Here is a 21237-nt window from a genome sequence, read left to right on the forward strand (position 1 = left end):
AATTTCAAGGATTTCTGGTAACGATGGCTCTTATACATGCGGGGGTATTTGTTGTTTATTTAGGGGAGACATTTCACCACACAGCTAAAGCTTTGTTTATGTCGTTTTCTTTCCCAAATCTGTGTAATTCATAGTGACATACCTGCAGAGGACAGACAACCTTTCCCCGTTCAAAAACAAAGGGTATTTTATCAGAACACCCAGACAGAGGTCTCACCTGTTGCAAAAGCTTTCCTGCTTGAGGATAGCTTGAACATCCACGTGTAGGCGGGGACGCACGAGGAGAGGAGAGGAGGAGGGGGGGATCACCGACACCCAATCAGATGTGGCCGCTTCTGGAGCGCTATAAAAACTCCGTGGTCTCCTCTGCGCCAGCATTTACTCGCAGCTTCTCCTTCTAAAGACTGTTTTGACTTTTCCCTCCGGGTTTTTACAAGAAGAAAATAATTGACCACCGAACCACTTTGCGAGGAAAACGGAATTTACTAAACTCACTTTATTTAAAAGCTCGCTTTATACTTGGACTCGAAAATAGTTTCGTCTCTGCTTTGGATTGTTTTTTCGTTTTTTGACTGAGCTGACGGGCAAAAACAATGCGCCTCATCCAGAACATGACAACCATAGCGGAGTATCCAGCTTCTGAATACTCGGCCCCCAACCGGGCCATTAAAATAGCCGTTATAGGAGGCAGCGGTGTGGGGAAGACAGGTAAGAGGAAACTGGAAAAAAAATACGCAAGCATTGTAGGTAACGTATACCCTGGCGTATATGTTTAATGTTGTTTTCTCGCTTCTCCTCAGCACTCGTGGTGAGATTCCTAACAAAACGCTTCATCGGAGACTACGAGAGAAATGCTGGTAAGTTGAATATCTGTATTTTTATGAATGGAAAACGCTAAAATTGAGCTAATTGTTATTTTGTGGGGTACTAAAGGTTTTGTTCCTCCTATGTGCAGGTAATCTCTACTCCAGAGAAGTCCAGGTGGATGGAGAGCAAGTGACCATCCAAGTACAGGACACTCCTGGTGCCGAGGTGAGCAGAAAGGGACATATTATAATCTGTCTGGGCTGACTGGAGGGTAACAGAGTGGACAAAATAACAGTCTGGTTAAAAAATATCTAAGCGTCTTCAGGCACTGCTCCAAAACCGAGCATGTCTGTTTTCCTCCTGAAGTAGAGCCCTTTGTTTTGCCTGTCTAATCTTCCATTTAAGCTAATGGATGTCTGGGGCCAGAGTAAATGATACCCTGATCCACATCCAGACTTCTCAATCACCCACACCTCTCTCTTCTGGAGGAGTAATCCTATAGCTTTTGTCTGCCTCAGCTGGCATTCCAGACATTACAAAAGCTCAGTTTCATAACATGAGGAACATTTAATCTTTCCTGAAATTTGATTGATTTTGTGCATCAGAACAAGAATGCTGGAAATGTTTTTCAGAGGAAGTTGTGTTTTAATCATTGTCTTTTTTTTTTCTTTTTCTTTTCTTTTTTTTTTTTTTTTTTTTTTTTTTTCCCCCAGATGACAGATAATGGCATCAGTCTACCTGACCATGTGACCTGCTCCATTCAGTGGGCGGATGCTGTGGTGCTGGTGTACTCTGTGACTGACCGCAGCAGCTTTGATTTGATCGATCAGTTGCACCAGCTGGTTGTTCGCAGCAGCGGTGCCAGTATGCCCCCAGTAATCCTGCTGGCCAATAAGGCAGACCTGTTGCACCTGAGGCGAGTCGACTCCCAGCAGGGTCCCATTCTGGCTGGAAACCTGGGCTGCTCCTTCTATGAAGTATCTGCCAGTGAGGATTACAACCAGGTACACGGGGCTTTCCACAGGCTGTGCTGCCAGCTAGCCAAGCAGCCACCCCCTGCCTCTAGCTCCCCACCCACCTCCGCTAGTGGTGTCACAGAGAAGAGGCGCTCTCTCCTCATCCCCAGACCAAAGTCTCCCAATATGCAGGATCTGAAGAGGCGCTTCAAGCAGGCGCTGTCTGCCAAAGTCCGGACTGTCACCTCAGTGTGAGGAGCGCTACAAGCTGAAAGTGGTTGAGAGTGGCCACAGAAAGTACTAAACGTTGGAAAAGAGGACGGAAGATTCACGCTTCTCCAGTGAAGTCCTGCCTCCAGTTCAGCTGGTGTGATATGAACAGTATAGCAGGAGGCAGATGAATCTTTGCAGAGATAAATGGCGTCTTGGTGAGATGGAGTCTGTCCTGTCAGATGACGCAAAGAGCAGCGGTGAAGGAGTTCAGGGGGAGAAAATTTCCCTTTGAGGACAGAAACAGCCGATTGAAGCTGAGAGAACTAAAAACTGAATATAAAAATTGTACATAAAGCCCTCCTGGCAACAACAGCTCTGAAGGACTGCTTATTTTTAGCTGTACTGTGCCTGTTGTGGCTGTTCTTTATTCAGACTGCCACTTCATCAAGGCTAAACGCTGGCATTATTATACCAGCCACTTAAGCTGGGTCTCAGTGCAGCTCTCGGTGTGTTCACTCTCATATTTGAATATCTGCAGTTTATTTTTTTGCAACTTACAAAAGCATCATTGTGCATGATTGATGAGTGAGGGAAGGGTGGGGGTTGAAGTATCCTTGTGGGGTAGCAGCCACTATGTAGCATGTGTTGGTGATTATCACTGATGCACTTTATTAAAAAGAGTCCAAAGGGCCTATTGTTATTTATTTGTTACAAGTTCTTTTTCATAATAAAAATATTAAGAACTTCCAATAAAATGTCTCTGGAGCATTATTCATTTTGCATGTGTGGAATAAAGTTTACAAACAATAGATTATAGAACTTCTGAGTCACTGATGTCCTTGGGACTGTAACACTAAACTGCATTCATACTGGGAGCAGATGACGCACACAGAACAAGGTAGTCTGACCCATGAATACAGCAATTCTTAAAAAGGCTTAGATATCAGACTAGTGATGAAAAGCATGGACACAATGGAAGCATGACTGTACAGCTGCTTCACAGATCTTGTGAGCTGTTTAAAATTAAAAGCTCTGTGCAGTCCTTGACCTCCCAAAAAGTATTTTGACTAAAGAATGAAGCTGCTGATGCGACTGCAGCCAAATCCTTATGGGGGTTTTTTTCCCCCTCTTTCAGAGCTGACCTTGTTTTCATTAGAGACCTCGAACAACTGCACCGGTCCCAAAGATGAGGTGAAAATTATATTAAAACATCCAATTGCATCAGTTTACTGGCAATTCAGAACCTAATCAGGGAATTCTGTTCAAGCCTGCCAGACGAGGATTTGCTGAATTACACCTGTGTTTGACAAAATGAGGGAGATTCGAGAACGGCCCCAGTTGTGGGTGAATTTCTGAGCTTTAGCTGTGATGATTCATGTTGGAGAGAACAAAGAGAGACGGGAGGGATGGAAGGTGGAGGTGAGGTCTAAGTGTGAGCAATTTATCGGCCTTGGCAGGCAGTGTGAAAGGCTTTGTTAATTATCCTGGTCTTATTTGTCACCATATGATGTTTGCGAGGGGATGATGTTAACAGAGAGTGTGTATTCTTCCGGCCACAACAGCATGCTGTCCATTGTTAACACTTCTAATGGGTTCACACACAGAGACCTGCTTTAAACAGCTAACTTGACCTCTTGTGTCCTGTGTATATATGCAAATAAAAGACATCACACATGGGTGTCTGAAAAGTGACTTTATTGCTTTATATTAACATTTGATGGAATTTTACGCCTCACGCTTAGAGAGGTGGCTTTTTACAGAACAGGAATGTTGCTTCATTTGCATGTCGTCTGTTGACACGCCATTTTAATTTCTCATGTTCGAGGTGCACGTGTTCATCCGCGTGTTAACACCTGCGTTTCCGTTTTTACACACCGATATCAGGTACCAGTCTCTGGGTGCCGAAGAGCAGCTCGGGGATGTCTGTCGGTCTTAGTAACCTGGTGGAGAGAACGAGCACCTGGAGTGGGGAACAACACACTCGTCAGAGTTAAAGGATGTCAACATGTGCAAGCCGACACTTATAAATGAAGCACATGTTGAGAAATTCGCAAGGTGGAAATCCAAGAGCTGCGTGAATCAGTTTCTGTTGTAGGTGGGTTATTTTGTTAAGTAGTAGTACTCAGAAGGTTTTGGCTTCTTTTGGGTTTTTTTTTGAGCTGTCAAACAAATGATGTTTTGGTTGGTGACTCGCAAACCAAAGTTGATCTTTTCATTTTAAAGTCTTTGTAAGGGTGATGTTAAATCAAAGACAGCAGTTATCCATACATTTAGTTTGGAGAATAAATATGACTGGAATAATTCAGTAAGTTCATTCAGACATAGGGAACGAATACAATCCTGCCATAACTTTTACTTTATAAGTACGTTACTGACAAAAAGCTTTATAAAATCATTTTGCAGGTTTTTGTATGTAAAGAATAGAAGCACTGAAAGTTAGGCAACAGCTGAATGAGCACAGGATAGAGTTACAGCGTCGATCCAGAAACGTTATTTATTTATTTTCACGTAAACTTTGGCACAGGTTTGGATGCGAAAGATGGAAATAGAAAATGCAGGAATTATGTCAAGTGCATCCAGTTGCTGTGCAGCACGTGTGAGGCTTTACTTGTGGGTGAATTTGGATGGCTGGCTGCTTGGCTGCCCGTCACATTTTTCAGTTAATAAGAAGCTCAATAAGATTGTAAAATATGCTCAGTAAAATTCAACATCAACACAGTATCACACTGCTTTGTGAGCCTGTGTGTTTTGTGATCTTTAATACTTTGCAGCATATCTGTTAAAAATGCAGTTGATATGAGGTGTGTGTGCGATGACTAAGATGATTGTTGTTGTTGTGGAGAAGCTGTTTTACAGCAGTTGGACCATGAAACACAATCTCCTCCCAGAGGCTGATAAGGTGCAAATACCACTCACATGCTGGAAAGCATTGATGCGTCATTGATACGTAATCTTGGGTGTCATTGTCGATCTTTAAAGATGATAAGAAATAAACTCGGCCTCCTGGTCTTCTTTTCTTGGGCGTTTCTCATGATAACTGCTTTAACTGAGTTTTCTATGACTGACAGCAGAACAGCTGAATACAGTTAGAGTGTGGCGTCTATGCTCAGACACACATAGAAGTTAGGAATTGATGAAGCAACCCCCATCTGGGAGGATACAGGTGGATGCTAGGATGGTGGAGCAACAGGTTCTCATCCCAACACGTTAAGGGGCATGAGAGCGGGTTTGCATGAATCTATAAATGTGTTAAGGTTAGGTTCAGGGCTGTAATAGAAAGCCGCAAGCGTTTCATAAGGACGTAGAAGGGTACATTTAGCGTTACTATGAGACGCCTAGGGGCACGACAAATCGTTGATATGTTACGCACTGGGAATGATAATGCTCTGGCTGGACAGGTTTAAACAGGAGGTAGTGATGTAGGGCACTAAACCGTCAGAGGGAGAGGTGGGACATTTTGCAGCTTACATAGATTGCCAAATTGGGAGAGCTTATTGTGTATGACCTAAGTTCTGATAAGGCTCATTGTTAAATGAAATCCATTACGGGTGACAACCCCATGAAGCGATTGCCAGTAGTGTGCAATATAAGGCATTTTAAGGTCTGTCTTTTTGCTTACTGCATTAACCCATATCTGCTTTTTGATAATTTTTACCTTGCGCCTGTCCAAATTCTTGTTTGGTAGTGTAATGGATGTTGGATCAGTGGTTGTTTTCTCTTACGCAGCTCTGGATTCAGATGCAGCTTTCAAAAACGTAACTTTAAAATGACAGAAGTACACAGCTGAACGGCTTTAGCTGAAGTATGCACTCCTATAGTTCTGCAGACCTCTTCTGATGTTGTATAACAGAGAAGCCCTGTTTCTTTGCAGCAGCGTTGACTTAACTCTGCGCCCTTAACTGCCTAGAACAGCAGTGGCTGTTTGTGGTGGCAGAGTGACTGTATTTCAGAAGAATTACATCCAAGTGCAAAAGCAAAACGTCGCTGTTTGTTTTCAGTGTAAATACTCATGAATGTCTGGTCCAAACACATCACATAAAGTGTGAGCACATCTCTGTGTAAGGGTTAGAGTGCGTGTGGCCCTGCAGGTTATTATATAAGCTGGTCTTTATTCAGTTCTTCTGATTACAGATGGGGGGGCTTTGATCTTTGCCAAGCCTTTCATTGCCTCTGGCCTCTTTCTCGAAGCCTTTTATTAAGACGAGCCTCATGTCCCTCGCGTATTTCTTGCACTCCTCTCATCCAGAGGAAATGCATCATCTGCATGTTTTGTGTGTTAGTGTTGATTGCATATGCAATAAGCACTCAAACCACCCAAACACACAGACAGGCAGACAGACTCAACATCTTGTGTATGCAATTAGTGTATTAAAAGGTGTAAAGATCAGATGACATGCTCACCTTTATGCCTGATCAGAGCCACCTGTTTATGTAGGTCAGTACTTAGGTTTGCTCATGCAGTCAGTCTTTGCTTGAAATTCAGCAGATACTACTGAGTATGGAACTTAAGGATTGCTTGATACTGTTAATGTTAAATTTCTAATAATCTTTTATATCACCAGTGGCTTTTGTCACAGGAGAGGGTAACAAAGCTTGGATAGCTATAATATAATATAATATAATATATACTCACTAGCTCCTTTAACAGGCCCACCTGTTCAACTCTATGTTAACACAAATATCTAAACAGTCAATTGCATGGCAGCAACTCAAAGCATTTAAGCAAATAGAGATGGCCAAGATAACCTACTGAAGTTCAAACTAAGCATCACAATGGGGAAGAAAGGTGATTATATGGTTGCTGGTGCCAGACAGGCTGGCCTGAGTATTTCAGAAACTGCTTATCTGCTGCGATTTTCCCATACAACCATCTCTAGGGTTTACAGAGAATTATCTGGCAGGAAGAAAATATCCAGTGAACAAAAGTTCTCTTCATAAAAAAGGCTGGTTGATGCCTAAAGTCAGAGGAAAATAGCCAGAGTGCAGAAGAGGATCTCTAAACGTATGACATGTCGAATGCTGAAGCAGATACGCCACAGCAGCGGAAGAACACGCCAGGTGGCACTTCTGTCAGTTAAAAACATGAAACTAGGATTGTACAGTCAGAATTTTGAATAAACAACATGAAAGCATGGATCCAATGGTGTAGTGGTGTAGGGGATGTTTTCTTGGTATACTCTGTGCCCCTTAGTGCCAACTGAGAATTATTTAAATCCCGCAGACTATCTTCTTGCTGACCATGTCTATCCCTTTATAGCCACAGTGTATCCATATTCTGATATATTTTGTTAGCTTTTCAAGTTAAAACATCTCAAACCCGTCCACTAATAAAGTGTCCATTCAGTGTATATTACTATAAACAGTTCAACATAAAGCAAAATATGGAGCTCAGGCATTAGGTTTCTGAATTAAATGAAACTATATTTTTAGTTGTAAGTTTAATCACTTTGTATGGCATCACTTTAAGTGATATGACGGTAAAAGTTATTTCAGTGCTCATTCTTGAGGTTAAAGCATGCAGGTAAAGCTTGCTAGCATGGATCTCAATTCTGCTTTAAAACATGATGTGTTTCATTTAATTTTACCAGTGAAGCCATTTGTAGTTTGAACAAAACATTTCCCCAATTATTGAACTGGACTGGAAGCAGAACTGGGAAAGAGCAACGTCACCTGACAGCGACAGGCCACAGACTCACCTGGGTCCCCGGTCTGTGTGTGGCAACAGTCTCTTTGATGAGACGAAGTTCTGATGGTGTGACTCCACCAACCATGAAGAGGAGGAGCAGAGGGTTGTCGCCAGGATGTGGACGGCTCACCTGGAGTTAAGACGAGACATTTTGACAGGTATTTTTAGGCCACTGGAGTTGTTTATGCTGCTTCTTTCCTTCCTTTAATAAACATATATTTTTGTCCACTGAACACTTTATATCATCTCTTTTCTATATAACACCTCTGCCATCTCTTATGTATTATTGCTGAGTCACCTCTCAGCTGGATTCCTGTGATATTGTGGTGCCACTGATCACAGTGCACCTGCTAACAACACTCGGAGTGAGACGTCTCCTCACACTGGTGTCATGATGGCTAACACGTGGACATGTAAGCTCTACACACACACTTACACAACACACAGACACCTAAATATCCCACATCACCTGTGTCAGGGCGCATCTCACAGACTGATATAAAAAAAAATTGTGCTAGCACATTATTAACTGTCATTTAAAATGCTGTTTTAACACCAGGTAATGTCTGGTGCTTATGGTGGTGAGCAATGGCTTTGTACTATTGGTCAGCGGGCAGCGGTCAGGACGAGCCTGTGAATGCTAACCAAGCAATCAGAGCTGCAGGGGGTGGACCTAAGGAGAGAGTGGCTATCCACGTGAAGCAGCAGCAGGCTGGGATAAAGCATGTCAGGGATGATTCAACATGTGTTCATGGGAAATTTTGGGAACTTGCTCAGCTCAAGCTGTATGTTGTACATCTAGGCAGATCTGGTGGGACTTCTAAACAATGCAGACATGGCATCCCCATGTGTAAGTAAATCCCCACTAGTGTGTTCCCTGGATCTGAACCTCACATGGTGAGGGAGGGGCTGTGAGCTGAAATGTGCTGCAGAGTGTGTCTGAGGAAAAGAAAACATACTTTTAGACATCATCTGTGGACTTCTTCTACAATGCCACTCACCAAACTGTTTAATGTGAATTCTCAAAAAAAAAAAATTCTCAACATTATCTGCCTCTGTCTTTTGCTAGACACCAGCTATTAATTTCTTTAATAAAAAAATAAATGAAGTTGAGTTTAGTTCAATTTAAAGCAGTCCATAAAAACACAAAGATGAGCACAAAACACAGAATCATGGCAAATATCAACTGAATAATTAGAAAAAAAATCTATAAATATATATAAAATTATTAAGCAAAAATAAAACTTTTTTGGGATTATGGATATAAACTAGTGCTTTCAGCGTTAATCTCGTTAAAATGACGTTAGCGCCATAACTGCATTAACGCACCAAATCTCCGTTAATGAGTTAGCGCATGTGTGCCCAGGAGTGTGGGGCTGCACGGTGTTAACGCGTTAGCATGGTTAGCTTGCTAACGTGGCGCTAATATCATTTTGACGAGATTAACGCTGACAGCACTAATATAAACCCATTTTAGGTTTACATTTCTCAAGTTTCACTACTGCTTGGTTAGTAATATGTTGGCATCAAGATGGTATCATCCATCCAAACTACATGTGACTGCAGCAGTCTGCTAGCAAACAGAGAAATCACAAAGAGGTTTTTGGTGAAGCATCCTGTTTGCACCCAGTTTCATTCAGCTGCAGCGGGCAAACTCCATCAACCACCTGGTTAATGCACATTTTTGTCTAGCAACCAGATGTTAATAAGTGGTTGCTGAGTGGTCTCCAAGCCTTTGTGACTGATGCCTTAGCTTGACTTGTCCTGCTAACTAACTAATCAACACTATGCTTAATTAGTGTAGATGGACCCTCTGGGCTAAGATTTCCCCTTTGACATCTGGTAACCATTAATAGGTAAACCAAAACAAAATAGGATCAGTTAGTTTATCTATTCTGCTTGTCAGAGAATTCAAGTAAAGAAGCAATCTGATGTGCAGAAATAATGGAAACCCTTCACAAACGAGCCCCGAACTTAACTGCAGAAAATCAAACGTTTACTGTTTTGGATTTTCTGTTCTGATGAGTTTATTTAAATGCTTCTAATAAAGGAAAAAAAAATAGTTCCCATGCAGAGATCAATAAAGATGTCCTTATCTTTATCACAAAAACCGTTCAGATTTCTGATAAAATGTAGCTGCAGGGGGCTCACAAACAGCAGATTTCAATCTACACAAAGTGAAGAAGTAAAGTCTTCACTACACTTGTAGCACACAGAACAACTTTATGGCTTGACCAACACGATAAGGTCATCAGGGTTATCAGATGACGACCATGATGAGGCTACAAGCTGAAACGCGCCAGTCAAGCAACAACGTTGTTCTATAAAATACAAGTGTTGTTGTTTTGACCACTCCAGACTTTCTCCTCTCCTCCATGCACTATTTGCATTTGTAAATTGTGCAAGATAAATCACTCTGTGATTCTCTGGTGTCAGTCATAGGCAAGAACTATGGTTGCATTAACATTACAAGATCGCTTGTACAACTGGGATTCTGTTTAAACAAAGACTAAATATGGTACACCAGACACACAAATAATTTGGTTACAGACAGTTTAAGATGACAGTTTGAAACAACACTGCACAGGCTTTCAGCAGGTCACGGTCCAGACAGCAGGGTCCACTGTGTTTTAATAATGTAAACTGTGTTCACAGTAAACTCTTTGGCTGAAAATAGAAGTTTTATAGGAGGTGTTTTATGGCATAAAGGGTGTGCACTGGGCTCCTATAGACTACAAGGTCAGTTTTATAGGTTTAGGTTGTCTGACTTGGTGGTTCTTGAGCCAAGTTTCTTAATTTGAGTGAAACCGGGCCACAGTTACACAACTTGTCTAATTCCTTCCCTTCTGGGTAATCATCAGTTTAAGCGGGCCCAGATGTGAGACAATCAGACTGTGGAGAGTGATCCACTCTGCAGGAAATGTACATTATGCATAGTGTTAGAAAAAAAAAACTCAGACTAGTGCTAAAATAATGAAAGAATAATGAAAGAATAAGCCAATTATCAACGACTTTTAACAATTAAACTTTGCAAATCCAACTGCATTACTTCTTTCTTTTCTGTTTCGGTTCCCATTAAGGTCTTGCTCTTTAAGAGCCTCAATATCATACTGTGCTGCTGTCATCTGAGGATTATTTTCTGCCTTAAAATAAATGTGATTCTTTGAAGTAGTGACCTGGCATAGCTTCTACTGTGAGCTGGATATCCAATTTGAAGGCTTTATGACCAGATCCAGGCAAAAACGTTGGGGTACGGCGGCAGACAACAGTTTCAGTTCTCATATGTGTTTTTTCTGCAAATCTTTCTGCAAAAGTTGCAAATTCATTGCTATCCTAGATATCCTAGAAATATCACAGATATTTTTTAAAAAAATCGTATAATACATATTATGGTCACCTACTGATCGGAAGGTTGCTGGTTTGATCCCTGACTCCTCCAGTCTGCATGTCAAGTATCCTTGGGCAAGATACTAACTACAAGCCAGGCTTGTAATATTGTAGCATCAATTTCTACCAGTACAACTTTCTACAACAAAATCACTGAAGCGTTCTTTGGGTTGGTTTATGCCAGTGTGTTGCACTGTAGCATAACATTTATATTGTTAAGTAGTTATTACATAACAGTACATCTTGTAGAGTTAAAGAGTAATAGAAAAGCAGTAAGGAATTAAAGAAACTAATTAAGTACCCCAACACTGTCGACAAATGTAATGCCATTAGGCTGGAAACACTGTGGAGATGAGGCTAATACACATATAGATCCCAGAGATCAAAAATCACCCATAGGTGACAGGCACTGGAATATCATGAAGATATTCATCTCCACAGACTATAAGGCTTCATGCTTTTTCATCAGTAATCTCTGATTTTCTTCAAATGAGCTCCCAAAAGTGACTCATTTTTACCAGTTATACAATAAAGATGTCTCATTCTTGGGAATCAAGAAAAATAGTCAGCAAACCCTTTCTAGTTATATCACTGGTTGATATGTATAACAGACTTGAGGTACAGCACAAACACTTTTGAAAATGTGTATAAAAAGTATTAGTTTGGCGGTTTATCCTCTGAAGGGTTGATTTTTGTCCAAAAAGTATAGTCATTTCATTCAGCTTTGTGTGGGATTTCTGAAATCTGCCATATCTAAAAAATTGCGATGCAATATAAGATTTAAATGAAAATTTGTTTAAAACTATATTTGACTATAAACAAAGTACAAAGACATCGTAATAAAAAGCGGAAGCTGAAAAACTGATAGTTTATTTGGAACATGATGCTAGCAACATGTTGGTAAAAACTGGCACAGGAATATGGTACGACATGTTTATCACTGTGAAGACTGACTTTTCTTTTTTATAACTGCAGTCATTTAGCAACCAAAGAAATCAGTTGCTTTCGTGTGAAAGTGAATGGTAAAGGGTTGACATCGGCTTTCAGTGGCTTGACAGTTTGGGATCTACATTGGGATTTTCTGTTTCACAGTATACCAAATGTCTGGAATGCAGGTTCCGCATGCACATTTCAGTATAAATGATGCCTTCAGAGAGTGCATGTTACCAGAGCCATGTGTACTAATGTAACCCAGTTGTAAAGTTTCCATATTTAATCTTTTATGTATTCGTCCATTCATACATTTTCTTAACAGTTTATCCAATTTAAGTATAAATAACTCAAATCAGGTAATTTCTTCTGCGACAGAGCTGACTCTGTTGCATATAAGTGTTTGTGAGGAATGTCTAACCTTCATGAACATGCTGAAGCCGGTCTTCAACAGGTCTGTAAGACCTCCAGACATGTGCTCGATGTCAGGACATTCACGTCGATCAGGGTGAAAGACTTCCTCTAGAATCTGCCGCAGGAAAGGTCGATAGGTCGCCTGTAAAGCATAAATATCAAACCACACAAATAAGCATGCTTAACATCTCCAATGACAGTGGAGGTTTTTCTTTATAACAGCCTCTATGCAAATATACAGATTGCTACAGGTGTTTAAATTGGGGGTTGAGGAACTGTTGGTGTCTTTGTGGAGTCCATATTGTTCTGGGCTTTTAGCCCCTGCGTGATTATGTGAATGGCTCTGGGTGTTAGACAGTGAAGTTATAAACAGCCCTGTTCAAGCTCTGCACAGGCTGCTGACTTATGAGTCAATTCAGGAAGAGCTTTTAAAACAGCGCAGTAAAGAACCCCACATGGTTATATGTGGCTAAAAAAAAGCACTCTGGCCAACCATGTGGGTGATAAAGGGATGAATCAAATGAAGAATGTGATATTCCATTAACATGATTCCCAGAAACTAAGATTATTCAGACAGGGATATTTAAGTTCATGCTGACTAGTTTAACTATTCTATGTCCAGTCTGAATTATTATTAGCAGCAAATGGTTGTGGATGGTTTACTGTGAACTTTGGTGAACACATCAATCCCCCCTTTCGCCTTAGACAGCTTAGTGTGTGATGTAACTTGCTTCTTCAAAGTAGACACCTGGCCCACTTTTCCAAAGTTTCAGCAGCCTTGCTTTTATAATAACCGCAGCTTATGTTTTGTCCCACTTCACAGAAAAAAGAAGGTGTTTCAATAAAGTGTGTGTCCTTGGAGGAGCTGAATTGCACAACCTCAACTAAAGCTTCATAAATGTCTTTATTTACAGTGATCCATGGAGGGGAAAAAAAAAAAAAAAAAAACTCTAACAGAGGACTTTTTCTGCCCAGTGACCCAGGACAAAATGAACCATTTATAGCCCTCAAAGCTAGCGGATCAAGAATTCAAGGCGGATTTTTTTTTCTCCAAGGGACCAAAGCTTGCTCTCTCAGAGAACAATAAAGACCCAGATAAGACTTGGCAAAGCCTTATTTGAGTACTGTGAATAGCATAAGTGTCTAAATAAACATTGTGAACATGTTCCAGAACTGAAAGTCTCTTTTTTACATGAGGTTATATTTGGTGGGAAGGAGCGGATTATCCTTTAGATCATTGGTAGATAATTTAATTTCCCTAGAGAAAAAAAAAAATTGAGCAGAACAGTTCCAGTTTCTCATGTGGACCCTTGAAAAAACTACTTGCCCACCCCCGATTTAGATCTTGCAAAGAAACAAGCACTAAAAACACACACCTACACATACAATACTGTCTAAATGTTAATGCGTCCAGGTGTTTCTGCCCACAGACATCCTCTCAATATGCATCATTCTTAACAGACACCTCAGAGCCTCCCACTCCTCAACAACCTGCAGGAGAATCCAGATTAGGCTTGGGGAAATCCTGCTGTCCAAATGATATAAACTAACATACACCTCCACCAAAATGACTGTGCAGCTTGGGTCACTCTGCACAAACAGACCTTGGAGTAAACACAATAATGATTCACCTCTGGCTCAAGCATGATCGTGCATGTGCATACGCAACATCAAGGCATAAACAACAAATCCAACCCGCAGTCACGCACTCTCCATTATCATCTGAATTTGAAAAACCTAAAACCAATACCATTAAACCAACACCCACATGTTAAAAACAATATTAGAATTAGTCATATGATAATGTCAGCGCTTAAATATTCCCTTGCAAAAACAAACATGTGAGGGCACATACACACCCCCGTCAAATGTGAGTATCAGGTTTCCCCATGGGTTTTATTGGCTTTGAGGTAGATGAACGAATTAATGTTCCAAAACAACAGGTGATAAAATGAAAAACACAAATGGAGCATGGAAAACTACAGTCTGGCATGTCCCTGGAAACAACCCAGTCCAAAAATATGATAAAGTTGTACTATGCATATCATTTAAATGCCTAAAAATGGTGTTGTTTAATTCATCAGCCTGTGGACTCTTTTCTTTTTGAACATTCCTGTCAAAATATGAAACCTTTTAGCGAGTCATGCTAAATGTTAAGTATATAAAGGAATACACTCTCTATAGCAGGATGTAGGTAGTAGGAAAACTGATGCTGCTATAGAATATATGCTGTAATTTCTTTTTAATTTACCGCCAATTGATGGCAAAACATTCTCAGACGTGGCTCTCCCCAAAACTGGGCAACACACAACCATGAGGCCATCTCCTCCCATTAATATATCAATATACTGACTAAAAATATCCATCCATCCATTCGCTTCCGCTTATCCTTTTCAGGGTCGCGGGGGTGCTGGAGCCTATCCCAGCTGTCATAGGGCGAGAGGCGGGGTACACCCTGGACAGGTCGCCAGTCTGTCGCAGGGCCAACACACAGGGACAGACAAACATTCACGCTCACATTCACTCCCACATTCACACCTAGTGGCAATTTGGATTAGCCAATTAACCTATCCCCACAAGCTGCATGTCTTTGGACGGTGGGAGGAAGCCGGAGTACCCGGAGGGAACCCACGCAAACACGGGGAGAACCCTGGCCTGATGGTGGAATTGAACTCAGGACCTTCTTGCTGTGCGGCAACAGTGCTAACCACCGTGCCACCGTGCTGCCTTGACTAAAAATAATTAGAAAACAATTGAATAGTAATCATTTTGAAGCAACAAGGAGTTTGCTTGACCTGTTTCCTGGCAGGAAACAGTAGCTTCCTGAACTAGAAGGCAAGAGCTGATCAAGAAACAGAAACTGTATGTTAGCAACTTTACTTATCACAAAGTAGGGCAGCCTTAAATAATACCCTCCTTTATTATTTTTTTCTATGTAACATCTAAAAATTAATATAACTGTATATTAAATAACAATTGAAATTAATGTTTAATGTTCAATAAGAGTCATTTTCAGTCACTGCCCTCGCTGGACATTAATTTTCGTTTTCTGAATTTCATTTTTATTTTGGATGCACTTATGCTTTAGACTGCTTCACATCTCATGTAGGTGGTAATAGATTATATCTTATTACCATGTCAATGCAATGACTGGTCATAATAGAAAGAGAAAAGATATTACATAAGACATAAAAACCTGAGTAAATACCTCCGAAAGCCTGTGCTCAAAAACCCACGGAAGAGGGAGGACAGTCTATCTAGTCATAGGTGTGTATGCTCACCCATGTGTCACAATCTGTTCAATGTAGATGCAAATGATTCATTTTCTCGTTACTATGGTTTTTGGTTGGTTATACAACTCTCCCACCTTGTTGCTAGTCTCTGAAAGTCTTAAAACTTTTCATCATGATGCAGATGCTTGCTACTAAGAACATTTTCCACCCAATTTCAAGTGTTTCCCACAAAAGCAATAAAATCAAGCCCTTTGTTGAACTCGAATTCAGTTTTTTTTAGCGTCTCGCTGTTACAGCTTGATCACTTATAGCCCACTGTTTTCTTTTCTCGGAATTTCAATAGTGCTCAGTTACTCACACCATGACATGCGCGAGTTTTGTGCGCCTCTACAACGAGAATACACGTGACCATTCAAGGCTGTGAGTGTAGCTGTCTGCTGGTCAGAATAATTATGGTTGTAACAAAGAAAGCCTAACTGAAGCAAACAAAGGAGCTGCGGTATTTGATTTTAATTTGAAATATTTTTATGTTTAGTGTTATAATCACACAAATGTAGTTACAACACAACACAAATGACAACATGCAACGACAGAGCTCAACCCCAAAACAACCCTACTTAAGCCACAACTTAATTCATTTGCTCTTGTTCACCGCTTTGATGAACCCCAAAACACTTGATTACTGAAGCTGATGGCACACAACACTCATTCCCTCACACTAGGATAAAAACATATGATTCCCATGAGTCCCATCACAGAGTCAGAGCAAGAGATTCTGACCCATGTCAAGCCAAAGCCACAATCATGTCTTTCCACATATTCTTTTGTAAAGGGTGGGTTATATAACATCATTACACTGGATTTACAGGTACCACACGCACACAACAGGAGTAGATAACACAGAACGACTTGACTCCTCTTCAGTGGCCTTAAACATTGGAGTGAGGACCTCTGCATATTAGGCTACGGCCTAATAAGAAAACGTCAGGTGTCGGCTTCACTGGAGGCAGGGGTGCATCCTCAGAGAGGCTGGATGATTTCTGACGTTTCTCAAGAACAAGCAGTAGCTGGCAGATATCATACTGTCCTACTTTCATATGAAATCATTTTATAATAGTCCTGGAACAAGAACAGCCAGGTCTGGCCTAACACAATGCTTCTCACATGCATCCAAAATGCTCGCTCAGTCAAGAGGCTACTGGCACATTTTCACAGACACTGCATGATTATTATTATTTTTACAGTGTTATTCAGATGCAGAAATGAGAGACTGAGTCATGAAATGTATTCAAACTTCTGTGTTAATCAAGAACATAAGCCTGAACTGGAACAGTTACTAGATATTTAAGTTGTCTGAGAAAGAATTAGACTCCAGTCTTGGGGCACACCTACGAATCTGAATTGCACATCAGCACAAAATTTGAGCACTGGGAGCTTCAATGCACAGGCCACCTACAGTAACATGTAGATGGCCCAGTCCATGCAGACAATTTATATAAGGTAATTCTTGTCTAGTTGGGAGGACAGAAGAGAAGAGAAGAGAGCTGCAGAAGCACAGCTGTCTATTTTCTACTTATGGTGGAGCTTTTTATTATTTTCTCTATTTCTATGCACTGAAGAGTGAATACAAGAAACATTGTGTAAAAATGACACATTACATTTTTTGTAGTTGTTATGTCTAGATTGTAAATTGGTTGAAGATGTTTAGACTGCAAACAGGCAAGACTTCACGTCACTGATCCCAGTCTTTGAAGTTAGCTAGCTGTGGTTTGATTTTCTGTGAATGCATGCAAGCCAGAGAGAAAGAGAGCTCTCATTCTTGTCAAGAAACTAAAGTAAGTTATTTCACAAAGTAATTACATTTTCCTATGACTATAGTAACTACTTTATATTAAATGTCATTTACTTTATACTGTGGCTAAAATGTTTGAAAAAGCATGTACAATGGATAAAAGATTGCAACATTCAAATGCATTTCAACCATATTATCTCACTATTCTGACGAACTTCATCTCCAAGGTTTTCTACATCATGGCTGTGTGATTGGTTAAATTATTGATGTAAGATTTGAGAGAATCACTCAAGAAATAAACCTCAGAGGGTAGAAGGAGGAGAAGTAGACAAGAAAAAGACTAAATGACAAGGACACAGAAGTATTGTTAAATGAAACTTCAGCAAAAGCTTAAGTTCCAAGAATATTTCTTTTACTTTCAATCGACTGACCTTAAAGCTCCTGGCCTATAATTCTCTGACAAACTGCCCAATGAGAATGAAGGACAACAGCAGTGAAGCCGCCACTCTAGAATGTCACTGTCTATACCAAAAGGACAAAGCTTTCAGATGCACTGAGAGGGCCTTTGGAGTTACATAAGCTCCAAGACGAGTGTGACGAGGCTCTCGCAGTAAAGTCCCATGTGCCTGCATGCTTGCATGACGCAAAAAGGAAAGCAACAAAAGCAGGAGAGGTCAGAGGTCCTCTGGTAAATCTGTGCTTGTGCTACAAATAAGGCTGGGTATCGTCACTGATTTCTAGAATCGATTCGATTCCGATTCACAAGGTCCTGAATCGATTCGATCCACGATTCGATTCAATTCGATTCGATTCTATTTGAATCTGGGAAATTTTGCCTCAGACAGTCAGAAATATTATAATTCAGATCAGTACATTTACATATTTTTGTATCTATAAAAAGGAAGCTGACAATTTCCAGACTTTATCAAAGGTGTGAGCATCACAGCAGAGGCCTTTGTGTCAAAGTAGCTGAAGATAAAACACATAAAAACATGAAGGTGGTTTTCCTGGCCTGGGATTTTATAAAAATATTCTGCAGTACATCAAAAACAAAAGAAAACCATTAATCAACATATGAACATTACCTCTGAAGTTACAGTGGTTTTATTAGAGACACGGCTAAGCGTTTTGCATTTTGTATAATTTTAAAAAGTTTATAAATTTGTTCAGTATTGAACGGCAGAAATGAGGTTTTCTTTTCGGAAGTAAGTAAAAGGAAAAAAAAACATCGGCCGACAGTGCTGTAAACAACGGTAGACTTGTGTGTAACAAGCAAGAGAATAATGCAGAAAACAGATTTTGGGGATAAACGGGAAACTGTTCTTGAAGTATACAGAGAAAGCGAGAGAGAGAGAGATGTGCATGAAGTGTGATTTTATCGTGTTCGAAGCAAAACAGCAAAAGTAAGAGGGAATTCATGACGATGTTTATGTGAAGCGTAGTTTGGATCTTCTTTTGCTGCTGGTTTGGTCAATATTGTTTGGAGAGAGATAAAACTAACAGCTTTATGATCAGCGCAAAAAGGACATAAACACAAAGCGCAGACCCGCCGAAACATCAGAGTCAGCGAGCTGTCGGCTTTCAGCCCCGACCGTGTCCGTGCCGTCGGGTGAGAAAGGCGACATCTCACTGATTCTGATCCGCGGGTCCACGCTTTGTGTTTACGTCTTTGTGCAGAAGCCGTGTACCTGCTCTCATTTACTGTTTTAAATGTTTGGTGGTTGTTGAAATTTTGTGACGTTTCACCTGAGATTCTGGAATTTTGGGCAAAATATATTTATATAAAAAAATCGATTCAGGATTTTAATGAATCGATATCACGTTATCCAAGCCAGAATCGATTTTAATCGATGAATCGATTATTAAAACCCACCCCTAGCTACAACCACTGCAAGAGTGAACATTACATGGAGTAGTTAAATAAAACACAAAGTAAAAAGTTACATGTACAGTGCAGTGAAAAAGTGTTTACACCATCCTGATTTCTAAAAGATATTTGTAATATTTACGTTCATGATCATCAAGCAAATTTTAATATTAGACAAAGTTAACGAGAGGAAACATGAAACCCAGTTTTTAATTAATTATTTCATTTCTTAAGGTGGAAAAAAAGCTTTCCAAACCTATCTTGGCTTATGTGAAAAAGTAAAATGTCCCCCTTGTTAAATCATGAATTAAGTGTGATTCACCACAGTTTTCAGAAAGCTGAGTTCAATTACACAGGCCAAAGCCGGGCCTCATTAATTCCTGGCCTGTTGAGAAAGAAATCTCTTAAATGGAAAGTATCTGACAAACTGAAGTAGGCTAAAAGATCTCAAAAAGCAATACATCACACCTTGAGCTACAGAAACAGTTCAGAAACAATGTCACTGATATCTATCAGGCTGGAAACGATTTGAAAGTAAACTAGTGAGCTACGGTGAGAGCCATTATCCACAAATGGAGAAAACTTGGAACAGTGGTGAATCTTCCCAGGAGTGGCCAGCCTACCAGAATTACTTCAAGAGCGCATTAATGGATCATCCAGGAGGTCAAAAAACAATCCAGAATATCATCTATAGAACTGCAGGTGTCAGTCAGAGTAACAACAATATGAAATAGACTGGGCAAAAAACATCTATCCATGGGAGAGTTCCAAGGAGAAAATCACTGCTGACCAAAGGCTCATCCCACATGTGTCTAAAAACATCTTGATGATCCCAGAGACTGACAAGACACAAGTGGAACTTGTTACAACTGGTGAAAAACTAACACAACATTTTATAAAAAAAGAACATCATACCAACAGTCAAACATGGTGGTGCTGGTGTGATAGTCCAGGGCTGCTTTGCTGCTTCAGGACTTGGAAAACTTGCCATAATTGATGGAACCATGAATTCTGATCTCTACCAGAAAATCCTAAAGGACAATGTCTGGCCATCAGTATATACCCTGATGCTCAAGAGCACTTGGATTAAACACAAAATGATGATTCTGGAGAGGCTTAATCAAAGTCCAGACTTAAATCTGATTAAAATGCTTTGACATGACCTTAAACACGCTGTTCATGTTGGAAAATGCTCCTAATTAAAACAATTCTGCAAAAAAGAATGGGCCAAAAATCCTCCACAGCAAAGTGAAAGACTCATTACCACTAACACAAATACTTGACACAAATACAGTTCTTCCTGCCAAGGATGGCACAACCAATTATTAGGTTTAGAGCACAATTATATTTTCACATCAGGCCAGGTAGGTTTGGATATCTTTTATCCCTTAATAAATGAAATCATCATTTAAATCATCATTTAAAAACTGTATTCTGTATTAACTTGGGATATGTTGAAGCTGTGGTAGTGTTCATACTTGATACGGGTAAAGCAAACCACCCCTGTAACATGTGTTTTGAGGCTGGCAGTCAGAGTTTGTGTGCCTCCAACCTGGTGAACTCCATCGCTGGCAGTGTAGATGGAGCGTAGCTGCTTGAGGTGGTTTCTGGTGCTGCTCAAACCTCGGAGGGTCTTGAACATCTTCTCCACTGCAGAATGAACTCGCTCTGCGGTCAGCTCCTCAGGATTTGTACAACCTAATAAAAAACAAGCACACAGTCTCATTAACAGAACATTAAAAACCACAGATTCATCTAAAAGTAGACACATTACATTTTGCTTCAAAACTGGCCAGAGAGGAAAGCTAAATAGGCAAAAACAACCCATTTGATTCTGCAAAAACAATTGGCCATAAGATGTGGCACGTTCATTTTTGTGGGTAATTTTCTCAGCTGGGTGTGTACTGAAACCAATTATCAAGGTAAACGCAAGGGAGTGAGAGGACAAGATC

General features: G+C 40.4%; 2 protein-coding genes across 2 annotated transcripts in view; one reads left to right on the forward strand and one right to left on the reverse strand.

Moving 5' to 3' along the window:
- The first annotated feature begins 391 nt into the window (after positions 1–391).
- On the forward strand, positions 392–2700 carry rasl11b (RAS-like, family 11, member B). Its single transcript, XM_080878292.1, has 4 exons — positions 392–708; positions 801–857; positions 956–1032; positions 1521–2700. The coding sequence occupies exons 1-4, from the start codon at positions 594–596 to the stop codon at positions 2016–2018; spliced, it is 747 nt and encodes a 248-aa protein (XP_080734418.1). The 5' UTR covers positions 392–593; the 3' UTR covers positions 2019–2700.
- A 1098-nt stretch (positions 2701–3798) lies between these two features.
- Positions 3799–21237, reverse strand: part of scfd2 (sec1 family domain containing 2) — a 104965-nt gene continuing 87526 nt past the window's right edge. The window contains exons 6-9 of the mRNA XM_080877558.1: positions 20838–20983; positions 12401–12535; positions 7673–7792; positions 3799–3936 (exon numbers count right to left, since the gene is read on the reverse strand). Of these exons, the coding sequence (XP_080733684.1) occupies positions 3844–3936; positions 7673–7792; positions 12401–12535; positions 20838–20983 (494 nt within the window). The 3' untranslated portion in view covers positions 3799–3843. The remainder of the gene's footprint in view (positions 3937–7672; positions 7793–12400; positions 12536–20837; positions 20984–21237) is intronic.

Source organism: Rhamphochromis sp. 'chilingali', assembly GCF_963969265.1.
Source record: "Rhamphochromis sp. 'chilingali' genome assembly, chromosome: 3".
Lineage (NCBI taxonomy): Eukaryota > Metazoa > Chordata > Actinopteri > Cichliformes > Cichlidae > Rhamphochromis > Rhamphochromis sp. 'chilingali'.